At 42.7% G+C, this 25,565-nt stretch overlaps 1 protein-coding gene across 1 annotated transcript in view; it reads left to right on the top strand.

Annotated features, from left to right (window-relative positions):
* The window catches only part of MUC19 (mucin 19, oligomeric), a 313,802-nt gene extending 289,205 nt beyond the window's left edge, over positions 1-24,597 (top strand). The window contains 11 exon segments of the mRNA XM_087855394.1: positions 5,772-5,870; positions 6,280-6,282; positions 15,998-16,124; positions 17,462-17,520; positions 19,576-19,607; positions 19,694-19,856; positions 20,198-20,235; positions 21,611-21,721; positions 22,702-22,741; positions 23,599-23,707; positions 24,393-24,597. Coding sequence (XP_087711520.1) covers positions 5,772-5,870; positions 6,280-6,282; positions 15,998-16,124; positions 17,462-17,520; positions 19,576-19,607; positions 19,694-19,856; positions 20,198-20,235; positions 21,611-21,721; positions 22,702-22,741; positions 23,599-23,707; positions 24,393-24,576 — 965 coding nt within the window. The 3' untranslated portion in view covers positions 24,577-24,597.
* The last annotated feature ends 968 nt before the right edge of the window (positions 24,598-25,565 follow it).

Genomic DNA, 25,565 nt, shown 5'->3' on the forward strand with positions numbered 1-25,565 from the left:
GCCCACCTGCCGACAATCAGAAGCTTGGGAAGAGGGGCCCCCAGCAAGGTGTCTGGACAAGCCCCCGAAGCGCCCGATGCGTATCCCGGTTGAGAGCATGTCCAGTCACTCGCCACGTCCCTACCGATTGACCCTTGGTGCACGGTGCGTGGCAGGGACCTTCCAGAAATTGAGCTTGTCCCTCTGTCAACTGCACTGCTTCGAATCCCGCAGTGGTCTGATCGCTTTCAGGATGAATCAAAAGTCCGTCAGGTACCATGAGAAATCCTGTCTGTCAGACACAGCCTGGGACTTCTCTTTATGTATTTATTAACGAGTCTGTGGCCCGACTTTCTTTTCCTCCGTTTGTGTTCCCCTGGCCGACTTCCGGATTTACTATTTACCTTGTAGCTACTTGCTGGGCGTCAGTTCCAGAGCTCATGACAGGAAGATGGTAAAAGATCGAAGGTCTAGCTGCCCACACGAAGACACTGGGGGCTCCCCATCAGAGTAGTGACTTGACTGCAGGGTGAGGGCAACGACCATTCAGTGTCTGCTTCCACAAGTGCGGATCGGGATGCTTGGGCAAGGACGCCCAGTCTGCAGCTCCATCTTTTGGCTGTCAGGCAATACTAGGTGCAGGGGCTTGGCGTGGCGCTCCTCAAAGTTTGGTCCACCAAGGGGTGGCGCCCGGAACGGTTTGATCCCGGGGCGTGCCGTGGTAAGGACTGAGGAGCGGTTTGCCACGGGGATGTTCTGTCCGTTGAGTGAAAGCTTCTGTATCCCTCGGGTCTGCTGTGTGTGTAGAATGTCACGTCTCTGCCTTTGTGGGCCTTTGCCGGAACCTCCACATAAGGCCGATTGGAAGTGGTGGAGAATGGCGCCCTTCCCACAGATGCTCCGAGAGGCACCGTTAGAGTCGAAAGTCCAGGGGGAGACTGCCTGGCTTTGGCTCCTGGATCTGCTGCCCACTCCCGGGCTGACCTGGAGCACGACGTCAGTGAGCCCCTTAGGTCCCATGGGAAGAACAATAATACGGCCTGCTGTGTGGGGCTTCTGTCAGAGTAAATGAATTGATTTCTGTCTAGGGTAATGTTTCCTCTGCTGTCTCTTTTCAGGAGGAACCGGCGGCCCGACCGCAGCAACCGGAGGAGGTAAGCAAGACATCACTTGCCCAAGGAACCTAGCACAGGAGCGCCAAGCGCAGGGAAATCAGACAAGTCAGGAGAGACCCCTTAGCACCTCTTCGGTGGCGCTGAGCACGACCCATGTCGCTCTCAAGACGGAGCTGTATGTGATATTAGACTGGTATGAGATAGCTAGCGGCAGACATCCTAGGCGTCCTTTCAGGACGCTTTTGTAGTAGAAAACTCCATTGTGCCCTCCCAGGGAAGAGTGCTAGGCAGAATCCTGCCAGCCTTGAAGTAAAACCCTTTCTCCGCTGTTGTGTCAGTTTCCGCAGAAATTTCAGAGGGCTTCAGCACAGTCCATGGGGGTGAGAGGACAAGTGGAGAGTCAAGTGCCCCAGGCGCAACCTCGGCAGGCAGACCAGGTATTGCAATGCAAGGTCGAAAGCATCTTCTTCCTGACCTGAGGGCAGGTGCCCTTGGCTTCGGAGGGATTCGTCACTCTTTCGTGGGTAGTGCCCGTCTTCCTGGCCCCACTCCCACCCCCCCGCCCGGTTTGTGTGGGCTTCGCGGCAGTGTTTCTGTGACATCAGCTCAGACGGGATGTAGAGCAGAGCAGGGTCTCTGTGGAATTGCCAGATTCCCGCCTTTGGACTTCTGAGACTGGGTCTGGCCTGGGATAGGGTCACGGTTTGCCATCTTGGCTACGCCTTCGACCTGAGGTGGGACGTGAAGAAATCCGTGAACCAATTGCCCGAACCAGTGTATGGAAAGGACTTTGAAAGCCGCGTGCAGCACTATCCGTGCTGCTTCAGCAGAGCTCCCGAGACAGAGTTAGTGTTGCTTTTGGAGGGTCCGACTGGATCGCCAGCCGGTGAGACCACTAGAGCCCCAAGCAGAGAAAGGCAAGTTGGAGCGAGTTGAGAATGTCATTCAGAGGCCGTGGCCTTTGTCAAGAGAAAGTGGGTTTCTGTCACATAACAGTTTGATAGTTTCAAGTGCATTGCTTCTTCTCTCTAAAAGGTAAATTCTCAGAATGGTACACCTAGCCGTGCTGTAGGCAGAGGGAGAGGGGGAGATTGAATCGCAAGCAGGCTCCACACCCTGCCCGGAGCCCAACTCCGGGCTTCATCGCACCACCCTGACATCATGACCGGAGCCTTAATCCACAGTCAGAGGCTGAACGGCCTGAGTCACCACGTGGCCCCTCATTTCTCTTTTTCTTCTCAGGAACAACTCGAGGACTTCACTCAGAACCTTCAAGAACAGGTTCGTATACTCCTACCTTGCTTCTGAATTAAAACACTCTCACACACACACACACACACACACACACACACAGACACACACACACATACAGACACACACAAAAAACACGACGCCTTTCACTGAGAGTTATCTGCAACTTCGGGTTTTGAGGAAGGAGGTGACATGAGAGTAGGGCTTTTGAGAAAACATGGCAAACAAGGAATTGACTGGCCTTTTCCCACCCGCGGAGGTCAAACTCTATCCCAAAAGACTTGCATTTAACTTGTTTTGGTCCAGGATAGATGGAGTGGCTGTCCTATGGGTTCCGTTTTGCTTTTCTTCCATATCGTCTAGGATTCGGATAGTATCTAGTACAGACCTCAGTCAGATCAAGCTCCAGTGTGAAAAAAATTAGGCCAGGGTTAGAGAAAACGTGCCACTAGGGAATGCTATAGCTGGCTGTCTTGAGTGTTTTAAGTGGAAGGGTGTCATTAGCTACGGCACGACATTTCATCAGTGTGACTTGCATCCCTGAGGGACAGTGTGATCGGGGCGGAAGGTGGCGTTTCTTTGAAAGCAACCTCCTGGAGACGAATAGAGGAGGACCTAGTGTGAGCCAATTGGAGATGCAGAACACAGGAGCGTTAGGAAGAAAGGAGCGACAACCCCAATCAGGAAATGGGAAGGACGACAACAAAATGTTGGAGGAATGTTAGAGTAGAATTCAACCTTAGGGGACTGTGGACAGAAAGTCGCTGGATTCAGGCTGCATTTTCTGTGGCGGGAACTGACCGAATCGTTCAATCCCCCATTGGTGATAAAGTCCAAGGACCGTTGAAATGAGAAGTTCGTTTTATGTTTCCCTCAGGTGGTGCTGGACGTCCAGGATCAACGACCCTCAACGCTGGCGGCGGAGGCAGCACTGGAGTGGGCCCCACCTTGACCGGTCCTGGGCGTGGAGCAGGTAGGTTGAGTTCAGAACAGAGGATCCCTCCCACGCCTAAGCCACTGGTGCCAGGCATCGCGGCTCAGGACGATGGTTTCCAGACTAAAAGACGTCTGACCCGTCGCCTTGAGAGGTGATGGCACCTATCCCGTGTTTCAGCAGGCTTTTGGGTTTCTCGGGCGTGGGGGGTGGGGCTTGTCCTCGCTGTTGGTCTGTTTTCTTGCTTAACACCGAAGACAATGCCACAAGGGACACCGGCTTCCGAGCGGGCGGGACAAAGAAATGATTCAGAGGCCGTGGCTTCCCTAGCTTCATTGCACCAGTCGTCCTCCATGTCATGTCAGGAGCACTTTTACAGCGCTCGCGACGGGGTGTCCAGGGTCAGTGCTGAGTCAGCCGATGGCTTGGGGAAATCATTTCCCTCCCATTTCTGTATGTGAAAGTATTCCGTCCTCAATGATATTTCTGTGGCACGCTACACCTTGGGGATGATGCTCAAAGGGAAATCCTGGGACTCGGATCACATTGACACCATGGCGCTTGGGTATCTTTATTCCCAGAAGGAAGAAAGTAAGGAGAGGTCTCCAAAGTGGAAGAGGCAGGATTAGGACCCAGAACCCGTAGCCTCCTCTGGAATGGCTCCACTGTGCGGGGATCTGTGCCTAAGAGCACCCATGCCGGAAACCCCAGGGAGAAAACGCTTCTCCGTGGGCATCAGGGACTCCATTGCAAGGAGTGTTGGTTTCCAGGAGAAAACCCAGAGCCGTCCTGCAAGTATAGATGACTGGGAGTCAAAGCAAACAAGCCTGAGTTCACTCGTGCCCCTTAGGCTGTCAGTGTGTCATTTCAAATAGCTGTCGAGGTACCCTCTCCTGGGAGTCCCATTTGCCTGTGCCTCGCTCCGGTGTTCAACGTCTTCCACCTCATGCGTGCGGTCCTTCGGCTGGGTCGTCTTCCTGTAAGGCGGAGGTGCTCAAAGAGTGTTTCCCAGACCAGCATCCACATGTCCTGGGAACTTTGTAGAAATGGCAGTGTTCAGGCCCACCTGCCGACAATCAGAAGCTTGGGAAGAGGGGCCCCCAGCAAGGTGTCTGGACAAGCCCCCGAAGCGCCCGATGCATATCCCGGTTGAGAGCATGTCCAGTCACTCGCCACGTCCCTACCGATTGACCCTTGGTGCACGGTGCGTGGCAGGGACCTTCCAGAAATTGAGCTTGTCCCCCTGTCAACTGCACTGCTTCGAATCCCGCAGTGGTCTGATCGCTTTCAGGATGAATCAAAAGTCCGTCAGGTACCATGAGAAATCCTGTCTGTCAGACACAGCCTGGGACTTCTCTTTATGTATTTATTAACGAGTCTGTGGCCCGACTTTCTTTTCCTCCGTTTGTGTTCCCCTGGCCGACTTCCGGATTTACTATTTACCTTGTAGCTACTTGCTGGGCGTCAGTTCCAGAGCTCATGACAGGAAGATGGTAAAAGATCGAAGGTCTAGCTGCCCACACGAAGACACTGGGGGCTCCCCATCAGAGTAGTGACTTGACTGCAGGGTGAGGGCAACGACCATTCAGTGTCTGCTTCCACAAGTGCGGATCGGGATGCTTGGGCAAGGACGCCCAGTCTGCAGCTCCATCTTTTGGCTGTCAGGCAATACTAGGTGCAGGGGCTTGGCGTGGCGCTCCTCAAAGTTTGGTCCACCAAGGGGTGGCGCCCGGAACGGTTTGATCCCGGGGCGTGCCGTGGTAAGGACTGAGGAGCGGTTTGCCACGGGGATGTTCTGTCCGTTGAGTGAAAGCTTCTGTATCCCTCGGGTCTGCTGTGTGTGTAGAATGTCACGTCTCTGCCTTTGTGGGCCTTTGCCGGAACCTCCACATAAGGCCGATTGGAAGTGGTGGAGAATGGCGCCCTTCCCACAGATGCTCCGAGAGGCACCGTTAGAGTCGAAAGTCCAGGGGGAGACTGCCTGGCTTTGGCTCCTGGATCTGCTGCCCACTCCCGGGCTGACCTGGAGCACGACGTCAGTGAGCCCTGTAGGTCCCATGGGAAGAACAATAATACGGCCTGCTGTGTGGGGCTTCTGTCAGAGTAAATGAATTGATTTCTGTCTAGGGTAATGTTTCCTCTGCTGTCTCTTTTCAGGAGGAACCGGCGGCCCGACCGCAGCAACCGGAGGAGGTAAGCAAGACATCACTTGCCCAAGGAACCTAGCACAGGAGCGCCAAGCGCAGGGAAATCAGACAAGTCAGGAGAGACCCCTTAGCACCTCTTCAGTGGCGCTGAGCACGACCCATGTCGCTCTCAAGACGGAGCTGTATGTGATATTAGACTGGTATGAGATAGCTAGCGGCAGACATCCTAGGTGTCCTTTCAAGACGCTTTTGTATTAGAAAATTCCATTGTGCCCTCCCAGGGAAGAGTGCTATGCAGAATCCTGCCAGCCTCGAAGTAAAACCCTTTCTCCGCTGTTGTGTCAGGTTCCGCAGAAATTTCAGAGGGCTTCAGCACAGTCCATGGGGGTGAGAAGACAAGTGGAGAGTCAACTGCCCCAGGCGCAACCTCGGGAGGCAGACCAGGTATGGCAATGCAAGGTCGAAAGCATCTTCTTCCTGACCTGAGGGCAGGTGCCCTTGGCTTCGGAGGGATTCGTCACTCTTTCGTGGGTAGTGCCCGTCTTCCTGGCCCCACCCCCACCCCCCCGCCCGGTTTGTGTGGGCTTCGCGGCAGTGTTTCTGTGACATCAGCTCAGACGGGATGTAGAGCAGAGCAGGGTCTCTGTGGAATTGCCAGATTCCCGCCTTTGGACTTCTGAGACTGGGTCTGGCCTGGGATAGGGTCACGGTTTGCCATCTTGGCTACGCCTTCGACCTGAGGCTGGACGTGAAGAAATCCGTGAACCAATTGCCCGAACCAGTGTATGGAAAGGACTTTGAAAGCCGCGTGCAGCACCATCCGTGCTGCTTCAGCAGAGCTCCCGAGACAGAGTTAGTGTTGCTTTTGGAGGGTCTGACTGGATCGCCAGCCGGTGAGACCACTAGAGCCCCAAGCAGAGAAAGGCAAGTTGGAGCGAGTTGAGAATGTCATTCAGAGGCCGTGGCCTTTGTCAAGAGAAAGTGGGTTTCTGTCACATAACAGTTTGATAGCTTCAAGTGCATTGCTTCTTCTCTCTAAAAGGTAAATTGTCAGAATGGTACACCTAGCCGTCCTGCAGGCAGAGGGAGAGGGGGAGATTGAATCGCAAGCAGGCTCCACACCCTGCCCGGAGCCCAACTCCGGGCTTCATCGCACCACCCTGACATCATAACCGGAGCCTTAATCCACAGTCAGAGGCTGAACGGCCTGAGTCACCACGTGGCCCCTCATTTCTCTTTTTCTTCTCAGGAACAACTCGAGGACTTCAGTCAGAACCTTCAAGAACAGGTTCGTATACTCCTACCTTGCTTCTGACTTAAAACACTCACACACACACACACGCACACACACACACACATACAGACACACACAAAAAACACGACGCCTGTCACTGAGAGTTTTCTGCAACTTCGGGTTTTGAGGAAGGAAGTGACATGAGAGTAGGGCTTTAGAGAAAACATGGCAAACAAGGAATTGACTGGCCTTTTCCCACCCGCGGAGGTCAAACTCTATCCCAAAAGACTTGCATTTAACTTGTTTTGGTCCAGGATAGATGGAGTGGCTGTCCTATGGGTTCCGTTTTGCTTTTCTTCCATATCGTCTAGGATTCGGATAGTATCTAGTACAGACCTCAGTCAGATCAAGCTCCAGTGTGAAAAAAATTAGGCCAGGGTTAGAGAAAACGTGCCACTAGGGAATGCTATAGCTGGCTGTCTTGAGTGTTTTAAGTGGAAGGGTGTCATTAGCTACGGCACGACATTTCATCAGTGTGACTTGCATCCCTGAGGGACAGTGTGATCGGGGCGGAAGGTGGCGTTTCTTTGAAAGCAACCTCCTGGAGACGAATAGAGGAGGACCTAGTGTGAGCCAATTGGAGATGCAGAACACAGGAGCGTTAGGAAGAAAGGAGCGACAACCCCAATCAGGAAATGGGAAGGACGACAGCAAAATGTTGGAGGAATGTTAGAGTAGAATCCAACCTTAGGGGACTGTGGACAGAAAGTCGCTGGATTCAGGCTGCATTTTCTGTGGCGGGAACTGACCGAATCGTTCAATCCCCCATTGGTGATAAAGTCCAAGGACCGTTGAAATGAGAAGTTCATTTTATGTTTCCCTCAGGTGGTGCTGGACGTCCAGGTTTCACGACCCTCAACGCCGGCAGCGGAGGCAGCACTGGAGTGGGCCCCACCTTGACCGGTCCTGGGCGTGGAGCAGGTAGGTTGAGTTCAGAACAGAGGATCCCTCCCACGCCTAAGCCACTGGTGCCAGGCATCGCGGCTCAGGACTATAGTTTCCAGACTAAAAGACGTCTGACCCGTCGCCTTGAGAGGTGATGGCACCTATCCCGTGTTTCAGCAGGCTTTTGGGTTTCTCGGGCGTGGGGGGTGGGGCTTGTCCTCGCTGTTGGTCTGTTTTCTTGCTTAACACCGAAGACAATGGCACAAGGGACACCGGCTTCCGAGCGGGCGGGACAAAGAAATGATTCAGAGGCCGTGGCTTCCCTAGCTTCATTGCACCAGTCGTCCTCCATGTCATGTCAGGAGCACTTTTACAGCGCTCGCGACGGGGTGTCCAGGGTCAGTGCTGAGTCAGCCGATGGCTTGGGGAATCATTTCCCTCCCATTTCTGTATGTGAAAGTATTCCGTCCTCAATGATATTTCTGTGGCACGCTATACCTTGGGGATGATGCTCAAAGGGAAATCCTGGGACTCAGATCACATTGACACCATGGCGCTTGGGTATCTTTATTCCCAGACGGAAGAAAGTAAGGAGAGGTCTCCAAAGTGGAAGAGGCAGGATTAGGACCCAGAACCCGTAGCCTCCTCTGGAATGGCTCCACGGTGCGGGGATCTGTGCCTAAGAGCACCCATGCCGGAAACCCCAGGGAGAAAATGCTTCTCCGTGGGCATCAGGGACTCCATTGCAAGGAGTGTTGGTTTCCAGGAGAAAACCCAGAGCCGTCCTGCAAGTATAGATGACTGGGAGTCAAAGCAAACAAGCCTGAGTTCACTCGTGCCCCTTAGGCTGTCAGTGTGTCATTTCAAATAGCTGTCGAGGTACCCTCTCCTGGGAGTCCCATTTGCCCGTGCTTTCGCTCCGGTGTTCAACGTCTTCCACCTCATGCGTGCGGTCCTTCGGCTGGGTCGTCTTCCTGTAAGGCGGAGGTGCTCAAAGAGTGTTTCCCAGACCAGCATCCACATGTCCTGGGAACTTTGTAGAAATGGCAGTGTTCAGGCCCACCTGCCGACAATCAGAAGCTTGGGAAGAGGGGCCCCCAGCAAGGTGTCTGGACAAGCCCCCGAAGTCCCCGATGCGTATACCGGTTGAAATCATGTCCAGTCACTCGCCACGTCCCTACCGATTGACCCTTGGTGCACGGTGCGTGGCAGGGACCTTCCAGAAATTGAGTTTGTCCCCCTGTCAAATGCACTGCTTCGAATCCCGCAGTGGTCTGATCGCTTTCAGGATGAATCAAAAGTCCGTCAGGTACCATGAGAAATCCTGTCTGTCAGACACAGCCTGGGACTTCTCTTTATGTATTTATTAACGAGTCTGTGGCCCGACTTTCTTTTCCTCCGTTTGTGTTCCCCTGGCCGACTTCCGGATTTACTATTTACCTTGTAGCTACTTGCTGGGCGTCAGTTCCAGAGCTCATGACAGGAAGATGGTAAAAGATCGAAGGTCTAGCTGCCCACACGAAGACACTGGGGGCTCCCCATCAGAGTAGTGACTTGACTGCAGGGTGAGGGCAACGACCATTCAGTGTCTGCTTCCACAAGTGGATCGGGATGCTTGGGCAAGGACGCCCAGTCTGCAGCTCCATCTTTTGGCTGTCAGGCAATACTAGGTGCAGGGGCTTGGCGTGGCGCTCCTCAAAGTTTGGTCCACCAAGGGGTGGCGCCCGGAACGGTTTGATCCCGGGGCGTGCCGTGGTAAGGACTGAGGAGCGGTTTGCCACGGGGATGTTCTGTCCGTTGAGTGAAAGCTTCTGTATCCCTCGGGTCTGCTGTGTGTGTAGAATGTCATGTCTCTGCCTTTGTGGGCCTTTGCCGGAACCTCCACATAAGGCCGATTGGAAGTGGTGGAGAATGGCGCCCTTCCCACAGATGCTCCGAGAGGCACCGTTAGAGTCGAAAGTCCAGGGGGAGACTGCCTGGCTTTGGCTCCTGGATCTGCTGCCCACTCCCGGGCTGACCTGGAGCACGACGTCAGTGAGCCCCGTCGGTCCCATGGGAAGAACAATAATACGGCCTGCTGTGTGGGGCTTCTGTCAGAGTAAATGAATTGATTTCTGTCTAGGGTAATGTTTCCTCTGCTGTCTCTTTTCAGGAGGAACCGGCGGCCCGACCGCAGCAACCGGAGGAGGTAAGCAAGATAGCACTTGCCCAAGGAACCTAGCACAGGAGCGCCAAGCGCAGGGAAATCAGACAAGTCAGGAGAGACTCCTTAGCAGGTGCCAGTGGCTTATGTTTTTTGGGTAATTCCTGTGTTAATAACTCCTCCTCCTGCTCCATTTATTGACCTTCAGGGTCGTGTTTCACTAACATCGGCTCAGATCGTATGTAGTGTAGAGCAAGTTCTATGTTGAATTATCATATTCACAACTTTGGACTTCTGAGGATGGGTATTGACCTGGATAGGGTCATGATTTGCCATCCAGGCTGCAGTGTAGAACTTAGTTGACACATGAATAAACTTGTACACAAGTCTTTGAACCAGTTTGTGATAAATTCTTTGAAAACTGAATGCTTGAGCCCCTGGTGTGATATGACCCCTTCTAACGATCAGTTCGAAAATGTCGTTCAGAGGAGTAGCTTTCTAAAAAGAAATAAAACAGAAATCAAAATAGGAAATGTCTTTCCTTAGAGCCTTGATGATTTCACTCATTTTTATTAATCAAATACTGCAGAAAGATGTAAAATGATATAAAAATAATTGACAGTTCTATGATGAAATTTATTTTACTGGTTTGGCCAAGTTTTCCTTCAAAACTACTATATTATTGTATATAATATATTTGAATTCTATGCTGTCCCAGTACACAGTGTATCAATTTTAACAGGCAGTCTGTTAGATATACCACTGGAACTGGTCATGGCATCACCCCTAGATCACCTTTCACTGGTTTTAGGCCAGTTGATTAATCAGCAGGCGAGGTACAGGCTCACCTGCTCATTTTGAGAGTGCTCCAACCTTACCCTAGCTGGGAACTCAAGTTTTCATAGAAGATTTTATGTATTTAGGTATTGGTATAGTTTTAATGGCTGTGATTTTATGACATTTGAACAGGTGTAGTTCGGTCATTTGTATCACAACTGTTGTTTTAGACTAGAATTGCCAGTTAAAAATGAAAGATGCCCTTTGAAATGTAAACTTCACATAAATAAGGAATACTTCCTTAGTTTAGTATGTCCCATTTGAATGTGATTGTTTATTTTTTTATTGGGGATCCAAATTCATGGGGTGTTTTTGTTACTATTTGCTTAATCTCTCAATCCCATTGTGGACTGAATGCCATTGTTCTTTTCAATCAGGATCCGCAAAAGGGGGATTTGCAGCCTCTTTTGCAGCTGTTGGTGGAACCACTTCTGCAGCACCAGGTACTGGAAAAGCATGATCAGAATAAATCTAGGCAATGGAAATGTGATTTATTTACTTAAAATTTTGACAGAGACAATGTTTCCTGAAGAATTTAATTATTATTATTTGTGTAATGTCAAAACTGGAGATCAGAAATAAATCAAGAGCTATTTGTTCTGTGCATAACATCATACTGAGTGCTCTAGAAAACAGAATAGTCATATACTTGTTGCCTTAGAAGTTGATTTTTGAGCAGGAGAAATTAATATTTATATACGCAAAGGCAAATACCATGTATGGCAGAAAGAATAAAAATCAAGGAAATGTTCCATGACAGGGTTGGAATGGGAGCTGAAGAGGAAATTCTAGTAGGGAACTGATTAGTTGGAGTTTCAAACAATAGAATTATTCTATCTTGAAAATAAGGTAGTAGTATGATCAGTGCACTGTGACTCTATCTATATACTTTAACTTGAGCAAAAACTGAAAACATGAGTGAGTTGAGTGGAATTTTAGGGATATATTCAATTTTGTGGGAATAAAGAACAGTAATATTTTAGCTGTCAGGATCATAGAATTGAAAACAAAATCTTCTCTCAACCCAGAGACCCAGGCCCCAAACACGGTAGAGAAAGAAAACAGTTTTATAATTGAGTAAGTATTAAACTGGGACGTGATGCAGATTATCGGCAATTCACTTAGAGATTGTAAAGACAGAAAGGGATTGTACCAGCAGACCGCCATTACATATTCTCGAGAAAAATGATTACTGGTTCTCAAGTAAGGGGACTTTAAAACAGCATTTATTATACACAATTTATCCTAATTCACCTGGTAACTGAGATGAGAATTGGTTATTTAATTGGCTTTATAGGAGGGGAAGTAAAATCCAATCTTAATGAGAAAGGAAGGTTTGTCCCTAGAGGGAGATGAGGGTACTATCTCCCTTGATGTTTACATTTCCAAGAGATAGCTCCCAAGGCCTTGAGAAAGACCTTCCTGGGTCATTAAGCTGGGAAGAAGCCTATTCAGATTTTTAAAAGATTTACATACATTTCAAAGACAGAGAAAACATCTGAAATGACAAATTTTCTAAAGCAAATGGTCTAAGAAAAGGAAAGGGGAAGGCTATCCTTACTTGTACCAGAAAGAATTAAGCCTCTTATTTTAAATTTTTATTTGTCTTTTCACAAGCCATCCTCCAAAGATGATCAAGTTCATATTTTAATTAGCTAACTTGTATTTCTGTTGTAAAATTAAACATGCCTAGGGTCTTGCCTAAGCAACCCCTGGAACGGGAGGTGGCAGCACCCCTGGGGAAGCAGGGATTAGAACCCCAAGTCGTGAGAAACCAAATGAGGCTGGTCCTCACTTTTCAGCTGTGTCCGATGGTACCTCCCTCATCAGGGTGTGATCTGGACTAACCTGATTTTTTAATTTGCATTGATGATCTTTGAATTGAGTAGCATTTGAGCTCAATGGGGAAAATGGTGGCTGCATACATGAGAATCTACACATACCTCCTTCTGCAAACCATGAATATCACTGGGCCTACACCTAGCAAGTTTAGAGGGACAGAGAAAACTGAGACTCTAGTGATTGGGGAAGATGGCTCTGGGGCTCATAGTGGAGCTAAGATTCAGGTCAGGGCATCCCAGAAGAGAGGGGAGTATAAAGAGGTACTTAATAGTGGTAGAGCATAGATAGCATCAACCAGGGTTTACCCCTGGAGGGAAGGGGCTCCACACTGAACAGAGACCGCTGAGAGAGGGTCTGAGACCTAGCAAATCAGAGCACTTGTGCATATGGAGTTGAAAAAAAGAAGATGGGTAAGTTCACAGAATGAGGTCAGGCAGCCCTGTGGAGGTACTGACTGTTGGAGGCAAGGGAGGGACACCAGGAAGGTGGAGGAATACTTGCAGCCTAGGTGGAAAAAAGAAAAAAAGAAAAAGAAAGAAAGAAAGAAAGGAAGAAAGAAAGAAAGAAAGAAAGAAAGAAAGAAAGAAAGAAAGAAAGAAAGAGAAAGGGGGAGGGAGGGAGGGAGGAGGGAAGGAAGGAAGGAAGGAAGGAAGGAAGGAAGGAAGGAAGAAAAAGAAATCTTCAAAACCAAGGGCCTCAAGAAAACAGGATAGTAAGTGAGAATTAGTAGACAAAGAAGAAATGCCACTTAAAAAAGAAGCTTCCCTTCACCATGAACAACATAAGAGAAAGCCCTTGATCTGAGAAATCTGGTGAGCCACACAAAAGTCTCTCTGTCCCCACTGCATAGAATCTTCTGCTGTGTTTCAGGAAAATCCAATGCAGAAAATCATGAAAAGAAAAATAAAATTCCAATATTTATAGAAAGCTATTCATTGTATACATTTTTAGCAATTCTCAGCAATAGCAAGCAAACTAAAAATCTAGTCATGAAACAGGAAACAGAACCTTAACAAGCATTTAAAATAAGAAACAAACTGCAGATATAGACATCAGAATTATAAATTAAAAACTAAGGGTCAAAATAGGCAGTAGGAAGATGTTAAATTGGAACTGATGAAAACTCAGGAGAAATATTTTAAAAATAAAGAGAAGTTATCTAAAAAATACAGACCAATTGCAAGCTACCCAGCAGAGAATATATGAGACTGAAAGCATGGCAGAGGCCATAGAGGATAGAATTGAGAAGATCCAAAAAAATATTGCAGACATTTTTTAAAAAGATAAAGTAGATCAAAGTTGGACATCATTATAGGAAACAGATAAAAATATCCAGCATATATATTATTGCAGTTTCTGGAGGAGCAAAAGCAATGAGACAGAAATAATATTTAAAACTATAAAATGTGGACAAGTTTCCTGCAATTAAAAGAGAAATCCTAAATTTATATGTTGAAAGGACCTATCATCTACCTGGAAGGTTAAATCCTGAACAATAAATTTGGTGAGTTATTTTAGAAAACTATTAAACTTAGAAAAATCTGTTAGACATGAAAGATACATTCTCTGGACCTTGAGGCAAAAAGAAAAAGTCATTTAAAAAGAAAGAAAATCAGAGTTGTCATCAACCTGTCATCAGGTTGGTATCAGAGTTGTCAAGACAGAGTAGCATTAAGAAACTCAAGGAAGGAAGGAAAATGTAGGCTAAGGGTTGTCAATGCAGCTAAATGTAATTCAGGTATCGAGCTCTAGGAAAATTGTTGAAAACAGGAAGGAATTGAGGGAATTACGTACCCATGAGCTCTTCATAATAAAATCACTAGAGAATGAGTGGTAAGCAACAAAGAGATGCCTTGAAAATGACTGAAATGATTAGAGCACTATCTTTAACTCTAACTCTAAAGCAGGAACCGAATTTGAAAGAAAGGTGGAAGAAAACTACATAAATGTTTCGTATTTGACCAACTAAAAATATCATTTATTACTAATAGATAGATGGGGAAGATGTGGGAAATAAAGGCGAGAGAAAAATTAAATTTCCTTACTACTTAACAGCCCATTGACAAATGCTTGAAACAGGCAGAGTGCCATTCCTCTAGGAACTCAACTGCCTGAATGTTAGTACTTAACTAAGTGCAAAGATAATCTTAGCCCTACTCCCAGGATCCTGTAAGTCTACTTTAAGGTATGCAAATTCCTTTGGAAGCTTCCTTTATCTCTACCCCCAAGACACATGGTGGCAATCATCTGCCTAGTATATGACCCACTGATATACATCAGAAGGGTCTCATGATGAAGGTTATATTAGATAGTAATGAATGACCTTTTCCCAACAATAGCTAGCCCCTTAAGGTCCTGGAAATCTGTTCCAAAATTCCTTAGGGCCTTAAGCTATCCCTAACCGTCTCCCAACTGGAAAGTATGTAATGGACCACTCCTCATGACCCCAGGGCAGCTCTTTCTGCCCATGGGTCCTTCCCCTGTGCTTTAATAAAACCACCGTTTTGACCAAAGACGTCTCAACAATTGTTTCTTGGCTGTTGACTCCAAACCCCAACATCTTTCCTACATCAGCAATAAGAAAGAAGATGTGATAATCTTGATTAGATAGTAGTCAAACAAATTACTTAAAGCTCATGAACCAGATGAGAGAAGCTCAAGTTTACTAAAGTAGTAAAAATAAATAGTATTAAAAAAGAAAATGGCATTTAAATTGGAAAATACAGAACAAGAGGAGGAGAAGGGAAGAAGAAGAAATAATATTAGTAATTATTTATTTTATTAATTCATTAATTACATTAATAATTTATCAATTTATTTGTTAATTTATTTTAATTAATTTATTAATTTAATTAATAAATTATTTATTAAGGGAGAACCAGTAGATACTACCTGAAAGAAAATTGGGAGGGTGCTAAAGGGATTATATAAAAATGTTATTGTAAAATAGAGCTTATCAAAAGAGAAATAAAGCTAAAAGCCCAGAAAAGGAGCAGTTTAAGAGTTTGGATAGCAAACAACAAACAGCTGAAATTAGAATTCAAAAGCACACTAAAATAAGGTTTAATAAGAATTCCTATTAATTTTTAGTGAAAGTGTTTTCAAAATTAAGAAATCCATTAATATAGTTCATACTAACAGACCTAAGAGAAATAAAAACAACTAATTATGTACATAGAGCCTAAAAAGACATTTGTTAAGCATTCAATAACCATTTCTGAAGGGCAATAAAAAAATCCCCAAATAAACCACCTGCCCAAGGAGAGTCCATATGTAAACATTTTTCCTAGAACCAGTATCATGCAATTAAGTGAATGAATCCCTCAACCTCTGTAACTTCAGTTTTCTTATCAGTAAAAAATGGGGAATATAATCTATGAGAATCCAATAAAATAATAAATAAACGTATGTCGGAGTACATCTTTGGAAATGTATAAAGGGTAATATTGATATAGATAAATGGAAATTTTTGTAATTTTTTGTTGGAAGTTAATTTAAGTCAGAATTAGCTATCTCCTAGCTTAAGAAATTCTGGGAATTAGCCTTTTCCATCTTTTTCCTTTATAACAGGTACATCTGTAACATCTGGTGGTGCAACTAGTGGACATGAAAATAAACCTGCATCACCCAGCAGTGGTACTACAAGCTCTTCAGATAAACCAGGTGACATTAGCTAAACACAAGAAGTCACAAAAATGTCGATGTAGAAACGTGTTTATAAGAGACTATTCAGTAGAATATTTATTTAATTGGAAATCCTTCCTGCTTGAAAATAGCACTACAGTTATGTGGATATTGTGTGAATCAATTAGAAAGATTGCTATTAAATTCTTTGTTATTTGGTATTTATGCCGTGATCTGACAGTTCAGGTGTTCCCCATTACTAAATAAGACTAATGCAACATTTTGAATCTGGTATTCTTATATGGCCAATATAGAAATCACTAGAATATTACTTGATACAACTCTGAGTTAAGTAAAAAAGTAATAGTGAGCATCTAACATTTCATCTTATATTTGGTCCTTAAATGTTATTTCGGAGTTAGGGACATTTGCTCATCCGGTTAGTTACTTTGCATTGTTCTACACAAAATCACTTAGGCAACATATAAATTAAAAGTATTAAATAATCACAAAATGATATGTTAGCTATTTTTCCATTTTATTGATTGATAATATGATTTTACCTAATAGAAATATTTGAGAATTCAACAATCTTTTTTTCTTTCTTACATAATAGGCTTCTGGATATTAAACAGTTATTAGACATCAATAAGTATATTCAAATTCAAGTTAGAATTCTTTTTTGCAATCTTTCACAAAAACCACTACCTTTAGTATTAGGAAAATCTCATGGTTTAGTATGAGAAAATGTCATAATTTAAAAATATATTTCTTTATAAGTTCCTTATTGAACAGCAAAGTGATCTAGAACCTTGATGAACAGTTTCCCCATTTCTGAGAATAATCAGTAACATTGCCTTCTGTATTGTCTAAAACTTCAGAAAATAATTTGCTCCCTAAAATCTCTACACATTGGTTTAAAAAAATTCTTCTTTTCTTGACTTGCAAATAGGACATGATTATACATACCTCATTTGCTCAAAGTTCACCTGATGGGGAAATATGCAATGAGTGTATGCACTATGAAATGGCTATAGCCACCCCTTAGTAAACAGTGTTTGTGTCCCTTAATACTTGTTTCCCAGGACTAAAGATATTGATCAGAGAGAAAAAAAAGAAAGAGAAAAAGAAAGGGGATTGGTAAATATTTCTCGTGAAATGGGGGGGGAAAGGGCTTGAAAACAGTTTACCGTGATGTGTTCTCCTTTCTCCTGTAGACTCCCATAGTCCCCTCCCATTAAAATTTGAGCTTCAAAGGGAACATTCTCTGATGGTGGAATTTGAACTGCCATGAGGAGCAGAAAGGAAAGTAGACAGGAATAAGTCTGTTTGTAAGATTAGCAATGTAGCCAATTATTTTTAGTTATTAGATAACGATTTTATCCCCAAACAATTTCAGTAACTTTAGAGGCTAACACGAGGTGTCTGTTTTTACACAGGTTGTCCACCATCACATCCGCCACCTCCAGGTAATAATACTTCCCCTTGAAATTCGATCATTCTACATTTGTTCTTCTCCCTGCAAGTCAAATATCAGAGGTCACGCCAATAAAAGTTACTAGCTGTGGAAATGTTACAGAATAGGAGAACTTGAAGTAGATTTTATTCACCAAATAGTGAATGGTAGTCTTGTTTTCTCACCCACAAACTAATGCGACGAAACCAAACAAATGCATCTTGTTACTTACTCAAAATAGAGTTTACCTACTAAATAAAGTGTTTTATGTAGTGATATGATATCTTCATCAAAAAATTGTCATTTGATAGTATTTTTTAAACTAGATAATTCCAGATTTTTTGAGGATTGATTTGTAGCAAGAGAAATTAAAGTTAACCAAAGTTCAATAATTCTAGAGGATTTGAAGTTCCCACTATTCTCAATCCAATATGCTATGTTTTGTAGGAAGTAACAGAAGTTAACCCCCCCCCCCAAATCATTCTCTGATCTTACGATATAGTGGGAGAGGAATGTTTTAAAAGAAACAGACAATTTTCATATAAGGCTAAAAATAAATTTCACATTAAAAAGTGAAATATGTATTATATAGAGTGCACATTTTATATGTCACATGTGTGTTACATGTATTGTATAGTTGGAGGAGTCCTTAGGTATTTCACTACAGATCTAGAATTTGAGAATAATATGTAGACTAGTCCAGGGCATGTAAATGAGAAAAGTAAGACTGAGTTGAAAAAGGACGTTGGAGCCACGCTGTGGCAGACCTCAAAAGCTAGAATGCTAAAAGAAGGTATTTCTTTTACAAATCTATAAGGGGCCATCAGAAGTTTTTAGCCAAGGGGTGCCTGGGGGACTCAGTCAGTTAAGCGTCTAACTCTTTGTTTCAGCTCAGGCCATAATCTCATGGGTTGTGAGATCAAGTCTCAAGTCGGGCTCCGTGCTCAGCAGGGAGACTGTTTGAAGATTCTCTCCCTCTGCCCCTCACCTGTGCTCTGTCTCTCTCAAATAAATAAATACTTTTTAAAAAGTTTTCAACCAAGGCAATGATGAGATGAAAATTAGGCTTTAGGAAAATTATTCTACCTGTGGTATAGGGATTTGATTGGATCAGGAAGAGGTCTGACTCAGAGTTTTCTGGAAAAGCCCAAGTGTGCTAGCTTAAAGATAACAAAGTCCTGGAGTAGTATTGTAGTATAGCCAGGAAAGGAAGGGGTTGAAGTGAAGAAGAAGATACAGGATTTTTGGTCGATTGGATGCCAAGTGATGGAATGGAAGGAATCAAAATGACTCCTCGGTTTTAAGCTCAAATAATTGAAAGAATAGTTTGGTTCTCAACAGGAGGAAGCCAGTTCAGATGAGAATCTGGTTTCAGGGGCAAGATGATATGATCTGTTTTATGCATATTGAGTTTGAGGGTCTCATAGGTCTGCTGCGATACTATTAGGCTGAGGGAATCCTGGGTCCATACTTTACAAGAAGTGTCTGGACTGGAGCTACAAGTTTGAGAGTCATCCACTTGACATTGCAGTGGACACTGAAGAAGGTAGAAAGTACCAGGGAAAGGGCAGAGACAATGGGAGGGAAGAGAAAGGGGTGCTAATAAAGAAAAGAATTTCAGAGTGTTGAATTTGAAGGAAGGAGAACATTTTCAAGAACATGAGGGTTGAAAATGTCAGCAGTTGTGGAGAAATTGAAACACTGATAAAGGGCCTTAAGGACTGATAATTACAGTCTTAGTGACTTGTAGGGTTAGGATGGTAGAAGTCAGACTGCAGAATAGTAAATAAAACAGTAGTCATAAGATTTATTGACCACTGCCAGCAGAAATTAATAATTATCCTATGCTGAGATTGTAAAATACGAAATGTATCTATACTCATTAGAGACGGTTTACTCAAATAAGTGGGTGTGATTTATCCACCTTAAGGCACCATACAATTCTTCACAATTCAGTTTCTGAAACTCTGGTTCCAGTTACAGTATTGGCCACCTGGTAGTTATCTACACATAACAGATGGTTCTATTTTGCCAAATTTAATTAGCCTTTACCATCTCATGTTAACAGTTTGTCATGGTCCACTGGGAGAAGAGAAATCTGTAAGTACAGTTTTTCTCTACTTTAATCCAAATTTGCTGTCATTCCTGTATTTGAATAGAAGTCTAAACTTGGTTTGTGTCTGTAGCCTGGAGAGAAATGGACTGCCAATTGTTACACATGCACCTGTACTGATGCAAATACCGTGGACTGTAACCTCAAGGAATGCCCTTCTGCACCCACATGCAAAACTGGAGAGAGACTCGTAAAGTTCCGAGACAATGACACCTGCTGTGAAATCGGATACTGTGGTGTGTATTCACAATACGTTATTTGAATTGAATAGTTGTTTACTTATTCATGTAGTCAGGAGATATTTATTGAGCTTCTAATACATGTCAACTTTCTGCTAGATGGGTGTGGTCAATAAAACAGAATCATACTTGCCCCAAAGCTCACTATCTTTGGAGTGGAGAAAACCCAGAATTAACAATTATGAATATAAATAGTAGATTAAAAGGAGATGATGTTGTTGTGGGAAGAAACATTTTAATTGGTTGATAAATATGATCCCATATATAGTTTCTGATTTATAAATATAAACAGAATTATAATGTTTATTTTAGAATAAAATAATGTATTTATTTTTCAGAACCAAGAACATGTTTGTTTAACAGTATTGATTATAAGGTAAGGCCGTTTTTACTTTAAAATATCTTTATTTATATAATTATGAATGAGTGGCAGGCTCTTTCAGCTTATGATATGGAAAATTCATAGGTAATGGTGGAATAGAATCTGTTCATTTTTTTTCCTATATTCATTTCAAAAGCAGCATCAAATGTAACACTCAGCATGACTAAGTTCAAAGGGAGAAAATATACTTGATCATTAACTACCTAACTTGTGAATTAAATTTCCCAGGGGTCTGACCAGATGGAGAAGGCACACTCTGTGACATTCAAATCAATGAACAGAGTTAAACTGTAATTATAACCAGAAAGATCAGATGGCCAAACTGTCAGAGATCAAATGAAAAACCCCCAAAGACTAGAACGCCATTATGTGAATATAGCAACACGTATATTCAGGGCTGGATTTTGCCAACTGATTTGGCATTTTGGAAAGTAATTTACCTTTTCAGGAAAGGTACCAAGAAGTCATAAAACCCAGATGGTTCTCAAATTGATAATACATTTGAGCTGGTGATACTAAGTATTAAAAAAGTCTAAAATAAAATCTATGCAGTATGTTAAGAAATATATAAAACAGAGCCAATGAGCGTTTTAGCTCAATAACTTATTTATCACACTCAAATTCCTGTCTGGGTTTCTTAATTTTTAGTTTCCAAAGGTGATAGTGACTTGAGAATCTATGCCAATTTTTAAACGTAAAATATGGTGATGTTTAAAGAACAAAAGGAAAGTTTTACCTCTAACCATTTATATGCAAAATAGTTGAAATAACAAAATTCTGGTTTACCAGAAAGTTAATTTGGCAGTTTGAAATACAGTTTCCCAAACTGATGTTTGAATTTTGAGCATAAATGATTTTTAAAGCAATCCAGAGAACTTTAAAAGTATAGAAATACAAGCAGAAATAGAAACACAAGCAGAAGTCATGTAGGATGGTTTGTGGGATTGTCATTTGTGGTAATCTGATAAAACTATTTTGTACCGTTTTTTTCTACTTAGATTTCTTATTTTCCCTCAAGCTTAAAGCATAGCAATTGGTTGACTGACTGTTAACCATAAAATACCCTTTCTTGAAAATACTTGAAAACTATAATAGAGTGGCTGAGCAGGTGAATACAGTATGTGGTTCTTCATTTTAGGACTGAGAATCCTGACACATTCTGTGCTCTCAAGGAGGCACGCTGGTTTATTCATGAAAGTAGAAGTCTTTCAATCCACTTTTTCTTAAATATTAATTAATGACTGAAAGTGCCTCTGGAAATTCATTAAATATTATGAATTTGATTTTTTTAAAACAGATTTTATTTTCAACCTCAAAAAGAAATCAAGGTGAATAATTATTTGGTTCTCTCTTCCTTCCTGCTTCCCAGATCGGGGCTTCATTTGATGATCCCAACAACCCATGCATCTCCTACTCCTGCTACGACACTGGTTTCATGGCAGTGGTGCAAGACTGCCCAAAGCAGACCTGGTGTGCAGAAGTAAGTCATCTTCTTAAGTAATGATCAACAACATCCACTTCTTATAAGCACAAGCTGTCTTCTTTCTCATTTGGAAAATATGTGTCTGGCCAACAGACGTAAATTCCTTGTGGTTTCCGTTCCAGATACGTTTCACACCTTTTTATTGCCAAGTATATTTTTCATATCAAAGTTATATTTGCAGGCTCTATAAAACTTAATTTAGTACTATTCTAGAAGTAAGTTACTTTAGAAAGCATTTTACCATTTTTAAACAAACCAAAAAAAAAATCTTGTTTTTTTTCAAGGTTCATGGATTCAGTTAATCGTTTTCTATAAAAATACAAATTTTTCATAAAAATCACATATAAGTTTACTGTTCAGAACTTTCTTTGTGACACAGTCTTCATTTTTACCTCCCCCCCAATATGGTGAGGATTTTGTATTAATAAATGCTGTTTTAATCTTAAGTTTTAATTAATAATAAATGCTCACAATTTATGGTTCAAACTTAGCTTATTTTTCTTTCTGAAGATATAATTGATAATATAAAGTTTGATTTCAGTACTCCAGTGTTGGATTTAAGCATTTATTGAGTTTTTACTTTGAGACATTGATAGGTATGAGATTATAATGATGTGTAAGATAAAAATCCTGCCTATGGGAAACTTACGGCATCTAGTAGTAATATTATTATTAAAGCATTGTTCAATTAAAATAAGGGAGGGTTTTTTTTTACCTTTTTGCATGTTATTTTAAAGAAAAATTTAGTTTAAATATTTTTCGCTTTATTCCCACTATTGAAAAATTTTAGTGTAAATATTCAGACTCATTTTTATTACTATGCTCTTTCATCCATGCTTCCTGGATCTGAGATCAGCATGTTTATCTGTTCCATTTCCCCCTTTGTAATGTTAGTCGCATAAGTTAAAAAATGTTATATTATTTATACAAAAATACAGACCTTTTAAGTCTTTTTTCTATTTCTCTTGCCCTTATAGGAAGACAGAGTCTATGATTCAAAAAAATGTTGCTATACATGTAAGTAGCATTAAGCTCCACATGAAGAGGAAATGTCAACTGTTAACAAAAATTTAGTGTTTGTTTAAAACAAAATGGCAGATCATTAATAGAAAGTCTCCTGCGTTTTTAACATACAGATAATCTAACCTATATCTATAAACTAATAATTGATACTTGTACATAATGTAGTTACTTTTTCATGTTGGTTGAAACATTCTTCCCAGTAAAAACTAATGATGTTTATAAGAGAGAAATTTAATTTTCATGAAAAAAATGTAGTTTGCTCTCCTAGTATCAGCAGGTTGTGTTGTAAATTGCTATATTAGATCATAAGGATGATCAGAAAGGAGAAATGGATGTCAAAAACAATCCATTCCGGGGCGCCTGGGTGGCACAGCAGTTAAGCGTCTGCCTTCGGCTCAGGGCGTGATCCCGGCGTTATGGGATCGAGCCCCACATCAGGCTCCTCCGCTATGAGCCTGCTTCTTCCTCTCCCACTCCCCCTGCTTGTGTTCCCTCTCTCGCTGGCTGTCTCTATCTCTGTCGAATAAATAAATAAAATCTTTAAAAAAAAAAAAAAAACATTCCCTTCATCTTCCCTTCCCTCCCCTCTCTTCCCTCCTCCTTTCTCCCTTGTCCCCTCCCTCCTCCTCCTATGACAGTAATGATAGCAATAATTAAAAGATAACATTTATTAAAGACAATTATTGAATATTAACCAGGTACCTTGTGCTGGCTGCTGAGGCAGTTAATCCCTTCAACAATGCCGTGAAGTATTTTGTGTCGTTATTCTCTACTTAAGGTTAAGAAAACTGAGACTTAGCAATTGTTAATGTTAAACCTCATTTGTGACTCTGTTACCCATTTTGTTTTAGGTAAGCCTAATTGTAGAACTTCACCCGTGACTGTGACTATAAAGTACAATGGTTGCCAGAAAAGAATCGAGATGGCAAGATGTGTGGGGGAATGCAAGAAGACTGTCCGGTGAGTTTTTCTTTGAAAGCGTACTGTGCATTAATTTTGTAACACTGTGGAGGAAATTAAGCTTTTAAAACATTACATGGAACATTTTTTACATGACAGCTAAGGATCAAGACCTGACCAACCAAATATCTAAAATATTAAAATCTGAGAAATAAAATAAGCATTTTCAATAGTGATGTATCATTTTAAAGTAGTTTTCTAAATAAGTCAAACATAATATGTTCACGGCAAATGTATTTTATTTCACACAGTGATTACCGAGACTACTTGAGCAAATACTCTTGCTCTTTTAAGCAATGTTTCTAAACCACCACTTGCATTTTAGACATGATATATATGTATATTTTTTTTCCTTCATGGACATTTTCATGTACAGATTAATATTTGGAGAATAATAGTTTGGCATGAAGTATATTTAAAAATCTGTTTATATTTCTGCACCATACTGCTCTAATGATGAGCTTATATATTTCCATTTTGGATTTATTTCTCTTGGTCTTAGAGACCAGTACCACAGAGCCATATCAGAAGTTCATGGTGAGGGGGAAATGAAAGGTGTAGGAAAAGAATAAATTGGTCGGAAGGATTGCTAAATCACCTCAACGATTATAATTTGAGGATTGATGTCAATTTGCTTCAGAAGATATCCCCAAAATATTTATTGCTGCGTTTTCTTTTCCTTTAGGTACAATTATACTCTCTATCAGTTGACAAATTCATGCCTTTGCTGCCGAGAAGATAACTACGAGTTCCGAGAAGTCGTTCTTAACTGTCCTGATGGCAGTACACTACCTTACAGATACAGGCACGTCACAACGTGTTCCTGCTCGGACTTATGCCAACAATCTGTAACCCCAGCCGTCAGTTAACACTATTGTAACCTTTCCAGGTAGAGCAGGCCAGCTATTTATTTGATAAAGGAGCAAAAATGATCACTAAATACACTACCTAAACATTTGTATCTCACTCAAAAAGTGAGTTCTCATTATGAGGCATTTTGTTCTCATGTTGACTGGATCTGAAAAATAAATACAAGTTTGCAAGCAGTTATTGAGCGTATGTTTTTATTCACAGCCATAAGCATGCTACACCTCAAAGAGAAACGGAGTCATATCGTGGCTTTCCAATATATTCTTCTACTCTTTATCCTGTGAGAACATTGTCCTGTTTCATCCTTTTCCTTCACAGCTAAACTTACGTTTAGGAAAGGAAAGGAAAAACCGAAATTAAGTTTTTGTCCTCTTCCCTCGCTTTTCTACTCTAGTACATCATCCCTTTCATTCTATGACGACTTCTCTGCCCAGAACACCAGTGGCCTTGGGGCACCTGGGTGGCACAGCGGTTAAGCATCTGCCTTCGGCTCAGGGCGTGATCCCGGCATTATGGGATCGAGCCCCACATCAGGCTCCTCCGCTAGGAGCCTGCTTCTTCCTCTCCCACTCCCCCTGCTTGTGTTCCCTCTCTCGCTGGCTGTCTCTATCTCTGTCAAATAAATAAATAAAATCTTTAAAAAAAAATTAAAAAAAAAAAAAGAACACCAGTGGCCTTAACAATTCTTGAAGTACGGTCTGATGACATTCTCACTTTTTCTTGAAATGTTTTTCTGGCTGTTTCTGTGGCATCATTTTTAATAGTGCCGCTACATTTGTGGACACCTTCACTGTTGTCAGTCCTTGACATCTCAATTCTCCAAAGCTGCATCCTGTTCCTCTTCTCACATCACTCAGGCTCCTTGGATGATTTCATCAGCACAGGTAGATGTGTAGAGACACCAAGGATTTCCAGTCTCCAACCCCAAGCTCTTCTCTGAGTTACAGACACATTGATACAACTCTGAATTTACACCTCTAACTAGATG

This window comes from Ursus americanus, chromosome 25 (genome assembly GCF_024610735.1).
Source record: "Ursus americanus isolate L20-20 chromosome 25, mUrsAme1.1.p, whole genome shotgun sequence".
Lineage (NCBI taxonomy): Eukaryota > Metazoa > Chordata > Mammalia > Carnivora > Ursidae > Ursus > Ursus americanus.